The sequence below is a fragment of the Schistocerca cancellata genome, chromosome 9 (genome assembly GCF_023864275.1).
Source record: "Schistocerca cancellata isolate TAMUIC-IGC-003103 chromosome 9, iqSchCanc2.1, whole genome shotgun sequence".
Lineage (NCBI taxonomy): Eukaryota > Metazoa > Arthropoda > Insecta > Orthoptera > Acrididae > Schistocerca > Schistocerca cancellata.
This window is the reverse complement of record NC_064634.1, coordinates 350231360-350250771: the sequence shown is the minus strand read 5'-3', so window position 1 is coordinate 350250771 and position 19412 is coordinate 350231360. Positions and strand designations below refer to the sequence as shown.

General features: G+C 36.8%; 1 protein-coding gene across 1 annotated transcript in view; it reads left to right on the top strand.

Annotated features, from left to right (window-relative positions):
* LOC126101407 (B lymphocyte-induced maturation protein 1 homolog) overlaps window positions 1–10294 on the top strand; it is an 89661-nt gene extending 79367 nt beyond the window's left edge. The window contains exons 9-14 of the mRNA XM_049912070.1: window positions 956–1211; window positions 2154–2552; window positions 2589–3475; window positions 3921–4149; window positions 5339–5463; window positions 6765–10294. Coding sequence (XP_049768027.1) covers window positions 956–1211; window positions 2154–2552; window positions 2589–3475; window positions 3921–4149; window positions 5339–5463; window positions 6765–6922 — 2054 coding nt within the window. The 3' untranslated portion in view covers window positions 6923–10294. The remainder of the gene's footprint in view (window positions 1–955; window positions 1212–2153; window positions 2553–2588; window positions 3476–3920; window positions 4150–5338; window positions 5464–6764) is intronic.
* The last annotated feature ends 9118 nt before the right edge of the window (window positions 10295–19412 follow it).

The following is a 19412-nucleotide window of genomic DNA, read 5'->3' as shown; positions in this document are numbered from 1 at the left end:
ATGCATTTTGAAAATTGTTGGGAATTCAATATTCTGAGATCCACTGTTTCAAGAGTGTGCCAAGAATACCAAATTTCAGGTATTGCCTATCAGCAAGGACAACCCATTGGCCAATGGATTTCACTTAATGACAGAGAGCAGCAGTTTGTGACCATATCAACTGGAACCCTGATGACTGGAAAACTGTGGCCTAGTCAGATGGGTCCAGATTTTAGTTGGTAGGGATCGAGTGTGGTGCAGACCCCACAAAATCATGGACTCAAGTTGTCAACAAAGCACTTTGCAAGCTGGTGGTGGCTCTGTAATGGCGTGGACGATGTTTATATGGAGTCTACAGCGTTCTCTGGTGCAACTGAGCCAATCATTCACTGGAAATGGTTATTTTCAACTACTTGGAGACTATTTGCAGCCATTCACAGACATCATGTTCCCAAATAATGATAGAATGTTTATGGAAGACAATGTGCCAGTGGGGCACAATTGTTTGCAGTTGCTTTGAAGAACAAACTGTACAGTTTGAGTGAATGATTTGGCCACCAGATCACCCAATATGAAGCCCATTGAACATTTATAATAATTGAGAGGTCAGTTCATATGGCTACAAAGGCAACATGTCTCATTATTTTCTGCAGGGGACTTCCATCGACTTGTTGAGTCCATACCATGTCATGTTGCTTCACTATGCCGGATAAAATGAGGTCTGACACAATATCATGACATTAGAAGGTATCCCATGACTTTTGTCACCTCAGTGTGTGCTCACCCAGTGACACCATGACAAAAAAACCTTTGTATTACTGATACCTGACACTCCACAACACAGAACAAATAACAAAGTAATTGGAACAAATATCTCAATATAAAAACATATGCATTTTCTGTACTGAAACTGAAAGCACTCTCTGCAAGGACACAATGACTTACCAATTAAGTGATGCCCAATTTTATGAAACAGGACAGCAGGTTAATGGTGTGGCACCTCCAGCCTCACTGCCTGAGGTATCAACAACAGCTGCAGCCAGCCCAACGCGGCCTCCCAGTAAGGATGCTGGAGCACCATATGAACCAAGAACCACACAGTTCACTCCTACGGCAGATGGTTCTGTACGTTCTGATGAGGGCTACCACAGCAACGAATACCATGATGATGCCTTCACACCACCTGAGGACAGCAGTGATTCAGACAGTGATAATTATGTCCTCGATTTCAGGTGAGGGATTAAAAGTATGATTACAGTTATGAAGTTTCTGGAAATATCATATCCATAAAGCTCTCAGTTTACTGAACTTTCATACCAGCACAGAATAAAATGTGCAATGATACAGTTTAAAGTGGTAGTCTCACATTTACAAAAAGGCTAGTGAGCATGTGGTGGTAAGAACAAAGACATCTCCTGTTTTGAATTTAAATATAATGCCAATTTCCAAGGTTATCATTTTCAGTATAACATCCATTGCAAATATCAATTCATATTTACATTTACACTACTTCAAAAGTAGTTATATTCCAGCTTCACTGAGTTCTGTTTCAAAATATAAATGTGAGTGTATTTGTAATTTGTTTCATGAAGGCATTTTCATGTGTGTGCAGCATTTAGTGAAAACTTTATAAATTACTTATTATTCATGTTACTGTAGCACAAAATTGTACAAAATTTTGGAATAATATATTTGACAGTTCAAACATATTTATATACCACACGCTCCCCACAATCTGGTCTACTGACATGACATACACATGTTAGGCCCCACACGATTTTTAAAAAATATTTGAAGAACATTTCAGCTATCTTGTGGTATTTTCAGTTGCACAAATGTAAACATGTTGAGTAATTTCTAATGGTCATATAAAACTTGAAAAATGTCGAGGAAAAAAGAGACTACATGTTATAAGAATAACAAAGATACATTACAGGCAACAAGAAAGGCATTTCATGTGCTTGTACTTATTAATTTATATGAGTTGTTTATCGGTCACAGTTAACGGTAGCATGTATAAATCTTTACAACAAGTAGTTTTTGTAGTAAATTATGTTCTAAAAATAGTTCCATTATTAGAATGTTATTAAATGTTACATTATAGTAAAAGTGTAAGGAACATTTTTGCTTTATAAATTAGTGGCAATATTTAATTTTTTTTTTCTAATTTTCAGTAAGAAATCATCCCAAAAAGAGACAAGTGTTGTTGTTGAACCACCAGATGTTCAGAAAAATGAATACCGGAAAGTAAAAATCAAGATAACAAAAGCTTACCATTACAAAAGTGCCAAGAATGAAGCAGTACCAGAAACAACTGTTGTCGCAGAACATGAGAAGGAGAGGTTATCACCTGTCGCTACAGTTCATGCACCACCAGCACCAGTAGCGGTGCCCAAATCTGAAGTACTAGATGCACCACCCACCAGTACCACATCTGTCATTGTCAATGAGTCATCACTGAAAAAACCATTTTATGAGCCAGATGTCGTACGTGAGCCAACACCACCAAATCGCCATCGTGTAAGTCCCCTCGGAGGCACGAGCATTCTTGAAAACATACTGCTGCGTAACAGGCCAAATGCAGGTCAGCAAGCAGAAGTCAGTGAGAGAAGTAATAATAATAATAATGATGGTGGAAGCAACCCACCACATGCCACTCCACCACCACCATCTTCACCGACAGAGATGGCATATTCTTACAAGAAGTCACATCGCTACGGACCACTTCCGTGCAGTCCAGACTCGAGTTCTGGTGCAGGTCACATCATCCCACAGCAGCCCCCACCACCACCTCTACCCTTATCACCGGTTCACCAGCCACACATGATCCACCACCCCGTACCAAGACATCGATCACCACGTACTCCGACCCCACCTCCTCCACCTCCACCGCCTATGTTATACAGCCACCCTCAACCCATTGCTGTACCCCCTCACCATCTTGATGTCTCATATTTACCTTCTACAGCTGGTCCAGCAACTATGTTCAATACCCATCAGCCTCCATATCCTTACGGTTTGTATGCCACTCCAGCCCCTCCACCACAACAAAATGGGCACCATCCTCATCATCCACCACCTCACTTACCAACTCCTTCTTACTCACCACCTCATCTACTCCATCCACCTACTGTTGTTATGCACCACCCCAATACGAGCAGTCATCAGATGCTAACTCCCCTACAACCATCTCCTCCTTCTTCATTGTCACCAGATGGCAGTGCGGGAGTAACACGGAGTAACAGCCCCCACAGCCCAAATAACAACACTGCTACAGGAAATGGGCGTGGCTATCGGTCTCTCCCTTACCCACTGAAGAAAAAAGACGGAAAGATGCACTATGAGTGCAATGTGTGCTGCAAGACCTTCGGTCAGCTGTCAAACCTCAAGGTGCACCTGAGGACACATTCCGGGGAGAGACCATTCAAATGCAATGTTTGCACAAAAAGCTTCACACAACTTGCACACCTGCAGAAACATCATCTAGTCCACACAGGTGAGGATTAATTTTAAAACAAAACTTTACGACTAAATTAGCATGAATTATTTCTTTGATGCCACTTTCTAATCATGCCAACTTGAAAAACAGTAGTAAGAATTTCTTTATACTATTTCTTATAACAATTAACAATGATAAAATATTATTTCTGAACACATATATTTTATACTACCACCCCACTCAACAATGTTAAAAGATCCAAAGTTAGATGACAATGTAAATTATTCTTGGTTAGTTGAAGGCATTCATTATTCATCCCATTTGTAATGCATATGAACTATTTAATTATTTTTTAAAATATTTTAGCTTTAATAGATATATTTTTCAGTTGTTTATTTAACAAATACTGTTATAAAAGTATTAATTTCCAGAATACTTGTGGTAACAATCTACTAAACCAAGTCTTATGGCTTACACTAATATCTTAAAAACAATTTTACAGGAGAGAAGCCTCATCAATGTGAAATTTGCCAGAAGAGGTTCAGTTCCACATCAAACCTAAAAACTCACTTGAGACTACACTCTGGTCAAAAACCTTATGCCTGTGATTTGTGCCCTGCTAAGTTCACACAATTTGTGCATCTGAAATTACACAAAAGACTGCACACTAACGAACGGCCCTATACATGCCAGGGTTGTTCCAAGAAGTACATCAGTGCTTCTGGTTTAAGGTAAATTTTATTTTGCCTTCTTGTACTAGGAATATTATGTTTATATGTAAAACTAATTAACTCTATTACTTTTGTAATGAAACTAGTTAGTTCATCCAAATTGCCACTCTGTGTTAGACACCACATAGTCAACAAAACAAGTAACATTTGAAATTCAGGGACAGTGGTGTCATAGGCACTAGACTGTATTTGTAGTACCACACAATTGACGTAAATTACAGGAAAAAGATATTTGAAATATTTTTATGAATTGCATTTTTTATGTCTCACTGTTTATTCTTAAAGACAGTTCATAGCTTTGTTTAATGTGCTATTATGGCCTAATTCATGTGGTTTCATCAAAATATCTTCAGATCCTACTTAAAAGCTAGTGATGACTATGGAACATTGGGAAATTTTCAGCTGAGGTGAAAAAGTTAACTAGAAGGAAATAAAATACCACCATTGTAGTTGAAAACTCTATGAGATAGTAAGAAAACTGTAGTGGGTAGAATGGGTAACTAATGATGAGATATTGGGTTGAACTAGGTAGAAAAGAGATTTTTGGCACAACTTTACTAAAAGAAGGGATATGTTGATAATACACATCCTGAGGCATCGAGGAATAATTAACCTGATGATGATGATGAGAGAGAGAGAGAGAGAGAGAGAGAGAGAGAGAGAGAGAGAGAGAGAGAGAGAGAGAGAGAGGCATGGGCGGGGGCAGGGGGGGGTGGAGAATGAGCAAAAATTGTAGAGGGAGGCCAAGGCTTGAGTACACTAAGGATACAACAGGATGGAGAGCTACATCAAATCAGACTGAAGGCAACAACAACATGCCAAGGCAGGAAATAGTAATACAACCCAACTGTTAATGAAGTTATTAACATTGAAAATATTAAATTTGTTATGCTTGGTAGTCACAGGTAAAAGCCTGCTCAAGGCTAATCTTGAATCTTTACAAAACTCACTGTGAAAAGGTGCTGAATGAGAAGATATGGAGACATTGGTATTAAAAGAAAGATAGAAAAGTGATTCACATTTACGAATGAAACAAATAATATGTATTAATTTCTGCTATGGAGAAGGAGATTGATTTCACAGTTATTTATTCATCATTTTACCTCTGACACAATCATTTAATATGCAATAAGGTCTCATAATATTGTGCATACAACTACAGATGTTTAACATAGCATTGTCTTTCCAGGACACATTGGAAAACCACAAGCTGCAGGCCAAACAACATTGAGGAAGAGCTGGCATTAGCAGCTGCAGCAGCTGCCGGTTCCCCCCCAGGATATTATGAATATAATAGTATGGATGTCAATATGGGTAAGCTGACGCATTTCATGAACATTCATTAACTTCATTCATAGTAAATAAATGCTGACTGGCTTTATTAACATTTCCATCATGGAAAAGTCAATAAACAGAGAAAATGAAGTTTTCTAGTCACAAAATAATTTAGGCATTCCCTATAATCTTTTACCTTTCTTCCCTCTCAATACAGGGTATACATAAAATCTGGGAACACTTTCAATTATTTATTGCACAAAAACTAAACATTATACAGATGTCATACATATTGCATTTTAAAGAGAAACTGAAAGTTTTTTTTTTTTTTTACAAACATTCAACATGTGAACCATGAATGATCCGGCAGACATCAATATGGTAATCGAATTCTTGCCATACCTGCCCCAGCATGGCATTGTCGACTGTGCAGTCACTTCCCATATTCTCACCCAGAGATCTGCTACATCATGTCGTAGAGGTGGTACATACACCAGATCTTTAATGTGTGCCCACAGAAAAAAAGTCACACGGAGTGAGATCTGGTGATAGGGGAGGCCATTTCATGAAACAGCTGTCCCCTTCTGTAGCATGGTCATGTTTGCGACTAGCGCTGACTATCGGAAAATTACCAAACTACGCTGTGGCAGTATACATGGAAAAAAAAAACTTTCAGGGTTTCTCTTCAAAATGACATATGTATGATATCCATACAATGTCTGGTTCTTATGCAATAGATAATGGAAAGTGTTCCCAGACCCTATATGCACCCTGTATTTATTGATTTTCTATTGTACACCAAATTTCTTAGAAGTTTAGGGCATATCCCAGCAGCATCAATACTTTTTTGTCTTCTTTTTTTTCCTTTTTTTCTGTCTCTTGCAGTTTACCAGATTGACATACATTAATTTGGTAGAAGTGTTGTTACACATGATAACAAAAGCAGATGACTGTGTAATATGTTGTTCATGTGTTCAGTTTTATGATATTTCATTAGATTCAAAAACTGGATGCATGGTGTAAAGACATATATGACAAGACATACTATTTCTAATTTTCAAGTTAACCAATATTCTGTGATTTTTTATGAACTTTTCGGAGATACTTCTTTTGAAGATTTCAATTCAGAGTTGATACAAGTACAGTAATATTTCCTATAACTAGTCACATACTTCCGTTTTCCCAAAATGATGCCCTATACCACCAGTGATTCTTATCATTTTTATGTTACTGGGTAATGCCTATGCCCAGTTGTTTCTGTGTCTATATTTTCAGTATTTCCTGACCATTTCAGAAAGTTGTGACTGTTAGATTATATCCTCCAATATTTCATGTTGCAGGAAGTCTTGAAAGAGAGATGCCAGAGATGGACTCAAAAGACTCTTTCAGCAGTCAACAATCCCAGCACTGCATTACGACTGCCAACTTGGGATCACAGGAGCCACCTAGGCCAAGTGTGATAGAATCTTCACAGCCACATGTTATTGAATGCACTTAATGTTAGTGCTGAATACAGAAAAATGACTCATGTGGTGCAGCCAGTGTTAACTGAACCAACACATTAGATGTACCTCCACTTTTCTGTGGTGATTGTCTTAGTTACATTTTTAAAAGTTCTGGATGTTTGCTTCCCATGATTAGATGTTATGTGGTAGAACATTCTTTGAGTGTATAGTTCATATCTTGTAGTGAGAGATATCATTTGTAAAACTGTGATTGTGGACATAAGGTCACAAAATGCAGATATCTGTTTATAGGGGTCATTACAAGAATGGATGATATTAGCATGTGGTGTCAGTGCAACGACTGATTCAGTTTCAGTCTAGTGAAACTGGGGACTATTATCTCTCTGCATTCGTGTTTCACCACCAAAGCTCCTCAGATTTTGCTTAAGTATCAGTAGGATGGTGTTTAGGTGCTGTGAAGTAATTTTTCTTGATGCACTAAGAAAGCAGGCTGTAGGATTAGGAATAAATGTTCCTGCAGAGGTTCTGTTGTAAATTTGTATCTATTTGTAAAATATTTCTGTTGCACAAAATGTATGTTATCACACATGTCTCTCCACTCTTTTCCTCTTCGGCTATTGATCTTAAGAAAAGGAAGAAGTGAAAATTTCTCTCCTCAGATAATATTGTAAATATCCAGAGTATTTAATATATTTATATCAAGCTTGTCCAATGTATGTTTATGGGAAACATGTCATTGCACATGTTTTGCTCTCATTTTATTGTAATTGATGTGATGAATGTTCTAAGTACAGTAATGACTTTTGAAGCAGTTATTGGTGCCACATAAAACTGATAATACATATAGGGGTGTAATACCAATATGCACAATAGTTATTTCTCTGATCTTTAGTTTTAAAGCCATATAGATATATGTAGCTGAGTAATATCCTGCTATGTAGCTGCAGTTGCTCTCTTAAAAGTATTGACATGTAGACAGAGGGATATTTATTGTGTGAAGTAAGGCAGTTCTGTGGAAAAGTGAAACAACTGTTACACTTCTTCCACTTTAATTAAGTTTGGTGAAACAATATTCCAAATATAGATGCTGTTAAATGTACTTACACTCCTTAGAGCAGATATTCCACTGCCCATAGATAAGTAAAAGTTATGAGATACCACTGTCAAAGAGCATAAAAGAATCACATATATGCATATATGTGCATCAAGAAGGGAACAGTTATAAGAGGTCATTTTGTCATGTGTCCTGAGAACCACGACTGTAAAGCGTTATACAAGTGAAGTGCTGGATTCATCTAGAAGTACTCCACATCTGAGGTGAATATAAACTGAAAAACTGATATGAGGACAAAAGCCCACCGACAACCAATTCAGAAAAATGTTAGAAAAAAAGAAGAAAATATTCAAAGCTATCTTTTAATACTAGGGTTAATGACAGCATTTCCAGTTCAAAGCGTGTGTTTAGAAACATAACTGCAATATTTGCTCATTTGTCTTAAAGGGGTTGCATAAACACTTGTTTCCTGTGCAAGTAGACAGAATGATTAATTGTTAAATGTCCTGCCATCAAAGAGTTTATTTAATAGTATATATTAGTCATATGTAATGTATATTTATTTTATTTATTTTTAAGTTAAACCCAAAGTTTGTTTCTCATGGAAACATGTATTTGATGTGTTGCTTTTGTTTCTCCATCCAAACAGAGATGGATCTTTTTTAAATAGATGGCTCCTCTTTATGAATTAAAAGCCTTTATTTAGTATGTACCATGTACACCAACATTAAATTTTCAACTGCTGTGGATGGTATATTTATTCAAGGAAGTATACAGCCTGGAAGCGGTGTTCCTAGAGCAAAACAGAGAATGATCTCATTAAAGTTATTGATCACGTAGATCTAATCCAAGAATTTTTTGGAAAAAATGCTTTTCTACAAGACAAGTACTTCTGTTAAAGTACTGTGTGAAAACAGCTATATAATGATACAATATTTTATTAAGATAAACATTTGAAAAATCATGTATTTGCATCACTTAAGCCCACTGAAATAAATTTGAAAGTCTTTTCAGTTAAAATTCATAGAACATTTATTTGTAAGTCACACTTTTGTGCATTTATTTAGATATACACACTTAACATGTTTGTTAAGTGACTCAATTCTGTGTGATTAGCTCATACTTTTAACTTGACTATAATGCACTTTGTGCCTTCAACCAATTATTTTTATCATCATGTGAATATTTATTATTGTTATGAGCTTGATTACCCAGAAACTGAAATTTATTTTAAAATTTTGCTGTCCATTTCTGTAGGCTTATGCATCAGCATGCTGCTGTATTTGCCTTTTCAATTTTAATGAGTATATTGTCCTGCCAGCAAATTGTATATATTAGCTAAATATTTATTTCAGAAAATGTGTGCATCATATCCCATCCCCCATATTTAGATATATTTCTCATGGTCTTTAGTGTGTGTGTGTGTGTGTGTGTGTGTGTGTGTGTGTGTGTGTGTGTGTGTGTGTGTGATGCACACAGATGTGCATACACATGTTTGCAATGATGGCTTTGTGTAATTTATTAATGCTGTATGTTGTTGATGAATGTCTACAAGTTTTTGAAAATATTGCAACACATTTTTTTACATTTTAGAAGTCTGGCCAATCTAAAAGTGTGAAACGTTTCCTACTTGTATGCCAGTTCTTACCATCAAGTGCATACATTAAGTATTACATGTAATTCACAATAATGTAAGTAAAGATTGTATTGGTAATGTTGACAAATTTGCTCAATATTACTTATGTATATAGTAAAACTGAAGCTGTGAATATATTCATATAATTTTAAATATGTAATTAATTTGAAGAAATTTATACTCTACTGGTGAAGTATATATTATTATGAGAGTGAACTATTGTACACATGTTTCATATTTAGACTTGTGCATCATTTTGTGAGTAGTCAGACTTGTAAAATGTATTCTGAGACTTGGCACCATAATGGTATTTCTTCACTGTCATCTTGTAAATGTCTCATTACTATGGTAGTATTATTTATTTTGTTAATTTAAAAGTAAATGAAAAAGGTGAAATCACCTTCTCTGTAAACAAATACAGAGTTCCATGACTGAGAACCATACTGTTTAAGAAAATAAATTGTTTATAATAACTTGAAACTACTGTTATTTCTACAATATCATGTCTTTATATCATAGAAACTGCACATTATGCAATGAACTCTCATGTTAAGCTCATATAGAATAGAAATGTCAATTGTTTTATTTTAATCTTTAGGTGTGTCAGTAATTTCAGCAATCTGACAGGCAGAGGCGTGAAGCATTAAAATATCAGACTATGTGAGGGAGTCTTCAGCTACAAAAGGAAAAATAATCTCTGCTATATGAACTTTTATTGCTGTCTTTCTTGAGTCTTTTATGCTCTGAAGATCTGTACTGAGCTGACATATTGATGGCAATAAAATCTGATTTACAGTTAAATTATTATATTTCTTTGAAAATATTCCAGTGCCTGAAAATCCTTATCTTATATTGCTGGAACTTTATTTTACTTAATGGATGAAGTTAGATTTTTGTTATGGTAGGAACTAATATCTTGATAATTGCACAGGTGTCCAAACCATACGAACAATACTATCAGGCTTGTATACCGTGATTATTGGGCTATTGTTTTGTACTGTATGGTGGTTCAATAATATTCCATTCTAGTCTTTGTCTAACTTTTTTGTGATTCACTGGATGTCTGCAGAGGATAGGATCCAAGATAAATATTCATGGTGTTGAATGTTGGTATTCTTAAATCAGTTCCTATAGTTCAACCTTTCCTTGCAAGAGGGTACTATCAACCTCATCTCCTTTGCTCTGTACCAAGTATTATACATTATCTCTACTCACTGGTTTAGGATTGAGTGGTCCATATTAGTTACTTAAAAACTTGAGCTTATACGTGATAAAATCAGTCTGAAATTTACATTCCTCAAGCAATCCTAGCACTATGAAAAATGCGTGCAACTTGACAACACTCTGAATAAGTAGCTCCAACCTAGTTTGCAATGCTGACACCTTTGTTTTCACTCCTAATGTCCATAATATTTACACCACCAACAGCCAGGGAATGTGCCACACAGTTTTCATAAGTTTTGTGACCACACTCTATTAGACACCATACATGGAATTGAAACAGTTAAAAAATTTGCTACACTTAGCTCAACTGCTGATTGCAATCTCTTACTTTAAGGCAATTACAATGTTCTAGAAGCTTGTTTTAATTACATATGGTCACACCTTAACAAACTGGCTTCATAATTTCTATCCTCATTCTATTTTTGTGGGGCTTGCACTAGTCTGTTTTGCTTCCAATTTTAGTACTTCAGTAGTAATACTCATTTTAATTTTTGTAATGTACTTAGTAATCACAGTAATTTGACTTTTTAAAATATTTCTCAAAGTATTTGCCCAAGCAGCCTGTCAGCAAAATGAGTGCTTCCAAGTTATGCACTTTGTTCCTCAAACTACTTTGTAACCAATTTTTAGCCAAGAGCACTTTCTTTAAACTTTCATATGGCTCATACCACTCCAGTACTTCTGCTGACCATAGTGCTGCATTTTCTGGCATAGTTCAGTTATCGTACAGCAACAAACTTCAGTTCTTCATACTAGCAAGTCAGCAATACTTCACAAAATGATCTAATAAACACTGTTGGCTAAATTTCTTTCTTTGTGAATTGCATGTACAAGAGCTCATTCTGCCCAATTCTGCAATGTGATTTATGCTTTTTTAGTCTTCTACTGATTTTCAAGTTGACTGATTTCAAAGCTTAATTTTGGTATTCATTACTACTTACTGCAAGCATATTGTGAATTCCCATTTAAAGTCACTCGTGACACTGTTCCAAGAAGGAATGAACAGTATTCAGGGATATGACAGGAACAATCATTTGAAGCAAACAAACCTAGTAAATGTAGGCTCTATCAAGTATACCTTAAGAGCTATGAGTACTTGTTCAGTACAAAAGGTGTTTTTCAAAGTAGTGAAGGTGAACTAGTGCTATCTTTGCCCCCTTGTTTTCGTCCATGTGACCACCTCTCAAAATACTGAAAGTAAAGAGCTTCCAGCAGAAAATATTTGTTTCACAAAGATGAAGAAGTGGTCAAAGCTCTTACATTTTAGAGCCCTTGTTTACTAGACTTATTTCCTTTGAACAGCCATTCCTGTCGTATTCCTCAGTACTATGCTGTTTACATAAATGTTTACATCCTCCTATAGGTTCACACTTAAAAACCTACCATCTCTTTCATATTGGCAGTATACCACTTTTTGTTGCTCTGATCATCTCTGAAATTAAAACTGTGATTCATGAGATCATTTTGTGCACACTCAATGGTTATTGTAAGTTCCAAGAATCCAACATCACTTAGTCCTTTTTTTATTTGACTTCTTACCTATGTTTCTGTTCTAGCCCAAAATACAAATTCTGTCATTCCAACTTGCATCACCAACTTTTATTCGAGTTTACATTTCTCTACATGCCCACACAAATATGCTCCATTAATCATGGTGACATTTTTTGATAAGAAACAGCCCACATCACAATTCGGGTAACCATTTTTGGTCTATAAGACCATCTTCAGACCAAAGCCTCCAAATGACATGAGAAGCCAATTCATGGAGCTGCTGTGTAGTACCAACTGGTACCTGTCACACAGTGCACTAGTTGGTACTACACAGCAGTTCTGTGGATCAACTCCTCATGGCTTCTGGAGGCTTTAGTTTGAAAATGATCATACAGATTGAAACTCATTACTAGTATTAAAAATTAATAAACTATTGTGATCTAGACTACTTTTTATTAAAATATAGGTATGATCATTGTGTGTCACCAGTTACATAAAAAATTATGATGATAAATCTTTAGTGTTGATTTTGGCCAGTTGATTTTAGACTGATAGTCCACTAAAACTTTGTTGTGTCACAGCTTAATCTCAACCACGACAACAATTTACTAATGTGTTAACAAAACACTGGGTCTCTATAATAGTGGGAACCTAATTTGGCTGTCCTAAACTGTCCAGAAAGCATGAGAACCTACAGACATTGGTGATTCCCAGTGCAAGTTGTTCTTTTAGAAAACACCATTTCTTTCCACTTTGGCAGGCTTGGCCTTAATTAAAACTGCTACCGCATTTTATGGGTCATTCTTGAAACTGAAAAAAAAAACAATAAACTTTAGTGTTTCTATCAACAACTGAAATTAGTGTTAGGAATCGCCATTGGAACATTAAAATCAAATCCTGTTATAGTTCCTAAATATAGCCTCCATGCATAAATAAAACATAGTTCCAGCAATATAGAATAAGGATTTTCAAGCATTATATTTTCAATGAAATATTGTAAATTGAACTTTAAATCAGAATTTTATTCCCTAAAGACATTAAGGTACAGAGATTCTGAACACAAAAAATAATTTAATAAAACAGAGTAGGAACAGATAATTGAGATGTGATTCTTCTACCATAACAGCTCATACCAGCTCCATAACATAGTTTGAGATTTGGTGCAACTGAACAGACTGCCAAATCGCTCAAATTACTGACATGTCGAAGACATGAATGAAACTTGTAAGGACACAATAGGAGATCATTACAATTGGAGATTTCATGTACAACAGCAAAAAATCTTGACGTGAGTAGTTTTCAACTAGAGATACCAAAAAAATGAGCTGAAGCACAGAGGTTATCAACAGGTCATCTTCCATAGGTCACCAAAACTGCTCCCATACAAATAGTGGAAGTTACCTTCCTTTGCAAATTTAAAAAACACAGTATGCAGACAACACTGTTGGCCAGAAATACTAATGATTTCATTCTGCCTTCGTGAAGGAAGAATGTATGTCTAAGAGTAAATAGAAAAATGTTGTTATGCAGGCAGAATGAGATACTGTAGCACTTCACTTCAAAGAAAGGGAAATTTTTTTCACACCAGTTCAAGTAAGATACGGTTTAAAACCTTTCCTTTGGGGGATTTTAATCTTCATGGCCCTAATTTTAGTTTTCTTTCCATTTAATATAATTTTCCAAGTCACTTATCATACATTCTGCATCTATACTTTTATTTCTGTAACCGTAAAAGAGCATTGTAGTTTTGCATTCACTCTGCACCTTTAAGGAAACTGAAGTATCGTTTGTCCTGTGTAGGAAAAAAATAAACATGTGCAGAATAAAATCTGAATATTCAAAATCCAGATGGCTTACTGACAGTATAAGTTTATAACATGCAGTAGATGGAGAATCATTATTAGGAAAGGGTTGAGATGTAGTATTATGCTAATTTACTATGTGGTGTTCCTCTTTCTAGATGATTTTTTTTTTTTTTTTTTTTTTTTTTTTTTGTGTGTGTGTAAAGCTGATTCATAACAAATTTAGAATGTAATCATCATCAATTATTTCCAGCTGGACACAGTCCCATACAAAGGTCCACTGAGAGTCTTACTTGTATAAACAATTTTATTTGCAAAGGATCTCTAGCTAAAAAGTACAGGTAAGTTAAGAAAGAAAAACTACCAGGTAGGAGCACCACAGCCCTGATCAAGGCACACAAGTGCTAATTTCCAGAATCCAATATTCCTTCATCTAGCAAAGAGGATAGAGCTGTAATACTGAAGACATCACTTTAACTAAATTGACTCAGTTATTATGAACAAGTGCAGTTAAAACAATGAAGTGTTGTCAGTAAGTTGGGTAGAAAAAGTAACTGAGGGTGCAATAAGTATACCACACACAACTCAGATTACTTAGCTCTGCAGTCACTATTAGAATAATACACAAAACAGAATTTGAAACTATACTCTCAGAAACAAACTCTGACATGTACAAACCACACAATGTGTTTAAAAGTTTTTCAGTTCCTTGTCATGTTGTATTTTTTTGTATACTCAAGCAGTCAATGACTTCCTTAGTCATCATTGTCAAGAGTTAACTTTATGTACAAACAGGTCATGTGGTACTTTAGTATTGGTGGTCAAATTATGGCTTGGAGACATTACAAAGTCATGAGTCCCTCTATGTACTACCATAAATTACGTCAATGTCTGTGATGGAAGAACATTAGTAACGAAGCTGAAACCATCAGGTTGAAAATAACTCAGTTTATTTTTGTTTGATGAAACAAAAGCCTTATCATTTGCACCAGCATGCTGAGATTCTGTCATTCATGAAGCTGCTGAGATCAGAATGTTCAACAAGAATTTTAACCAAGGCAGTGGGCATATCTGTTGTGGCTCATGAAAATAGGCTCTCAGTATTGAAAGACTGCAAAGAAATAGGCTGAATTATCTTCCATCTAAGACATTGACAAAACCTAGCAGCATGTCCCCATGACATAATTCAGCCAACTACATATGAAAATACCACATGCACAAATTAGTGTGACAATTAACTCCAGATTATGACAACATAGAAATCTTCAAAAGTTTGAGTATACAAAGAAATCTGACGTTGGTGTTAATTTGTAAGCATTACTCAATCTTAACGAGAAATAGTTGGCACTAAAAATTGTAATCTCTGTCTTCTCTTAGACTAGATAATGGACAATCTCAAAAGCAATCTTGTAATTGAAGACCACAGGGGAAATAGAGAGGTTCTATGCAAGTGATTTCCATTGAGTTAACTAGGCTCTTTCTAGAGTAAGTAAGTCCAAAAGACAACTGACGAATAAATAAAGTTTCATTTTAGAACATTCCTCACCTGACAGATGTCCTGCAGTAACTAGTTGTCAAATGTCCGTCATATGGTTGCTGGCTGTAATCTAGTTTAGAAATAATGTATGCAACAGAGCATCAATTAACATGAAACATTTTGACATTTATTGTCATTAGTAATAACAACACAATCATCATCTTTGTGAGATGTCATACATAATATTGTCATGTTGAAATCACAATCAAATCCAGATCCAAAGGCAGGGTCATAGTGAAGTACAACACTTAGAACTGGAAGCACGTTCATTACTGACAATAAAGTACAGTCAGAACAGAATTGACCACTTGGACAGAGTGTGCAGCTATTTACACAAACATCGAATATTCCAGAATGCCTGTATTTATACAAAAGTCAAGTATTCCAGAATATAGAAACATGGTATATTTCAGGAACCTTCCAGAAATGATAAATACTAAATAACTAATTGCTGGTGGTTGGGTTTGAACTGGTGACACATATAACACAAGCCAGCAACGCTAACCAGTATGCCACATGGCATGCACCACACTTCGCTGCATTGCTCCCTCTCCTGTTTCAGAAGTTCTCGTTGGAGCTGACTACAGTATCCTGGATGCAGTTCTTGTCAATGGTCCTCTGCATCGTGACTCTGGTGAATCCCTGTATGTTGGTCATGCTGTTACATCCTCTTCTCTATGCTGAGCATTGAAGGTAGCCCATCCCACAAAAGCTTCATCATTGTTGAGTGGGTCTTAAGTTTCCTTGAACCTCCCACCATCAGCCTGGGCCTCTGAACTGTAGTAAGCTTTTGAGTGGTGAACATGGATGATGTCCCTACATTTTTGTTTTCTTGATGAAAGGTCATAATCCTCTACTTCATATGTGATGCCTGACAAGCAATGAAGGATATGATACTATTCAGAGTAATGATTTATTAACTTTTCTGATTGTATCACCTTCCACACAGGTGTAAAAATACAAACCAAGTCTCCCTGGCTGTATCTCACTGGTTGGAGCTATGCATGGTAGTGCTTTCAGTCACTCTCCCAGGCATCCATGGTCCATATGTGAACCAGCTGCCTTGCCTTTTGGTTCTGGTGATGAGTTGTTTCACATAGTCATCCTGAGTATCACCTTGTTGAAACAGGAACAGTGCATCCAATGGCATTTCAGCTTCATGACCATAGAGCTGAAAGAACAGTGTGAAGCCTATAGTGTCTTGGTTCATTGTGCTGTACGCAAATGTCAAGAATGGCAGTATTGCATCCCAGTCTCTACATTTGATGTCAACATGCACTGAGAGCGTATCTCCTAACATCTTATTAAAGTGTTCTGTGAAGCCATTCGTATGTGAATAGTAGGCAGTTGTCAGCCTGGGGGTGATGTCACAACATGAAATTATCTCTGACATTAGTCTAACCGGAAAACTCTTCCACAATCAGAGATCATCGCACAAGATAGCCCATGCTTCAAAATGAAGTTTTCTACAAGGAACTTTGCAATTTCTGGTGCTTCAGCAGGTGGCACAGCTTTGGTGATGGCATAAAGGTGAGGTAGTCAATGCAGACTATTATCAATCGATTCCCATTTCCTGGCTTTGGGAACCTCCCCAAGATGTCAGTTTCAGTTCAGTGGAATGCCACTGATGTAGGCAGGACTGGCCTTGGAGGTAACTGCAGCATGTGCTCCCATCATTGGCATTCCTTACAGTGGCTCAGATAACATCTAACGTATTAGAAGAGACCTGGCCAGTGATTCCTGCATCTGATACTTCACAAATCCAGGAGCATTGTAGAAATATTTCTGGGTCACTGGCCACAGGTAAGGTGGAATCATGAGCAGTCGTTAGCACCTCTTTGGCTCATAGTTCGTCTTATTCAAAGTTTTGTTTATTAACTGGAATACTCCTTAGGTCAGTTCCTTACTCTTCAAGGCTCAGTAGTTTTCAACAATGTTGGATCTTCCATCTTTGCAGCAGCCATGTCATTTAATGCAGCAATTACTGAGATTTTGCCTGAACTGTTGTGCTCAACCGATTCCTTGAAAGGCGGTCAGCATTCTCAAGTTTGTGGCTGTATTTATATATTATTGTGACATTATACTCCTGAAGTCTCAGTGCCCATTTCACCAGTGGACCTAATGAATCCTTCACATTGTTCATTTAGTAGATAGAAAGGTAATCCACCACCATGGTCAATGGTTAGCCAAATAAATACAGCCAGGACTTGTTGATGGCTCAAATAATTGCAAGGCACTCTGCCTCAGTTGCAGAGTAGTTTTTCCTGGAGTTGGACAATACTCTAGAAGCTCTTTTCAGCATCTCCCCCATCTGTACTAGAACTGTTCCTATCCCAAAACTGCTAATGTTGGTGTGAAGTTCTACTTTGGTATTCTCATTATACAATTCTAGACCTGAATAAATTTTTATGTCCCCTTAAGCACAAGGAAAGACTTTCGTGCACCTCATTCCAGGAGAATTTTGCGTCTTTCCCCAGTAGATCTTAGAAAGGACATGACTTGGTAAAGAAGTGGTTTATGAATTTCTGGTAGTACAAGCACTTTCTGAGAAAACTTCTCTCATTACAGATATGCTGAGGAGTCAGAAAATCTGTGATTGCTCTTATTTTCTCTGGACTGGAATAGATTCCATCACTATTCACTAGGTGCCCCAAGATTTTTATTTTTTGGGTGACAAAAGGGCAATGTTTCGGTGTCAGGTGTAGATCTGCAGTCTGAACTAACTTCATTATGGTTGTCAGTCAGATATTCTTCAAATGTCTTCAATAAAAAGACAGTGTCATCCAGCTACAAAAGGTATGTTGTCCATTTAAGATGACGTAGCACGTTGTCCATCACACATTAAAAGGTAGCTGGAGCATTACACAGTCAAAACGGCATAACTTAGCACTCATAGAGATTGTCAGGAGTTATGAAGACAGTCTTTTCCCAGTTAGCCTTATCAGTCTCAATTTGGCAGTAGTCTACCTACATGTCCGTAGTTGAGAAATACTTTGCTCCTTTCAAGCAGTCAAGGGAGTCATCAATACACGGCAGTGAACAGACATCTTTCTTTGTGATTTGTTCAGTAATCAGTGTCTTCACAAGGAGCACTGAAGAGGATCAATGACTCTGAAGTTTCAGTGATGTTATCTTGCAGCAGCCTCTCCACTTCCTCTTTAGTTACCTGTCATTTAGTCAGTGGCACACTGTATGAGCATTGGCCAATTGTTCAGTGACACCACTTGGTCTGTCTTCTCTCGATTCAGGATTTCAAAGAATCAAAAAATTGACACATAATAGCTATTACTTATCCACATTGTTCCTTGGTTAAACCAGATACTATTGCCAGTTTGACAGCTTCCTCACCTGCTTTGCCTGTAGTGGTAGTGGAGCATGATTTTCCATCAATGATATTAAGCTGCCCTTCCTGGACTGGTTCAGCTGTCACTAAACACGTACCTTTAGGCATGAGCTGTACCAGCTTGTCACAATTAGTGATCCAAGATTCTCCTTGACCACCAACAATGCTTATGGTTGTGACTGGCAAATAGATTTCTTTTCTGAGCCTGAGTAGCTCTCTGCAACTGTCAGAAGCTTCACAGTTTAACTGATGACTGGAACTCGTCTCAACAATAGCAGACTAACATCATCTTCAGTGGCACACAACTGCCCAGAGCAACCTTTGTTATGCTTGCTTGTTGGAATAGCTTAATCAGTCTGGGGATCTGATCTTCCAGCATCTGTTACTGCTTGTGATGGCTGCAAGAAGGCTCTCCAAGAATAACATCACAACTAC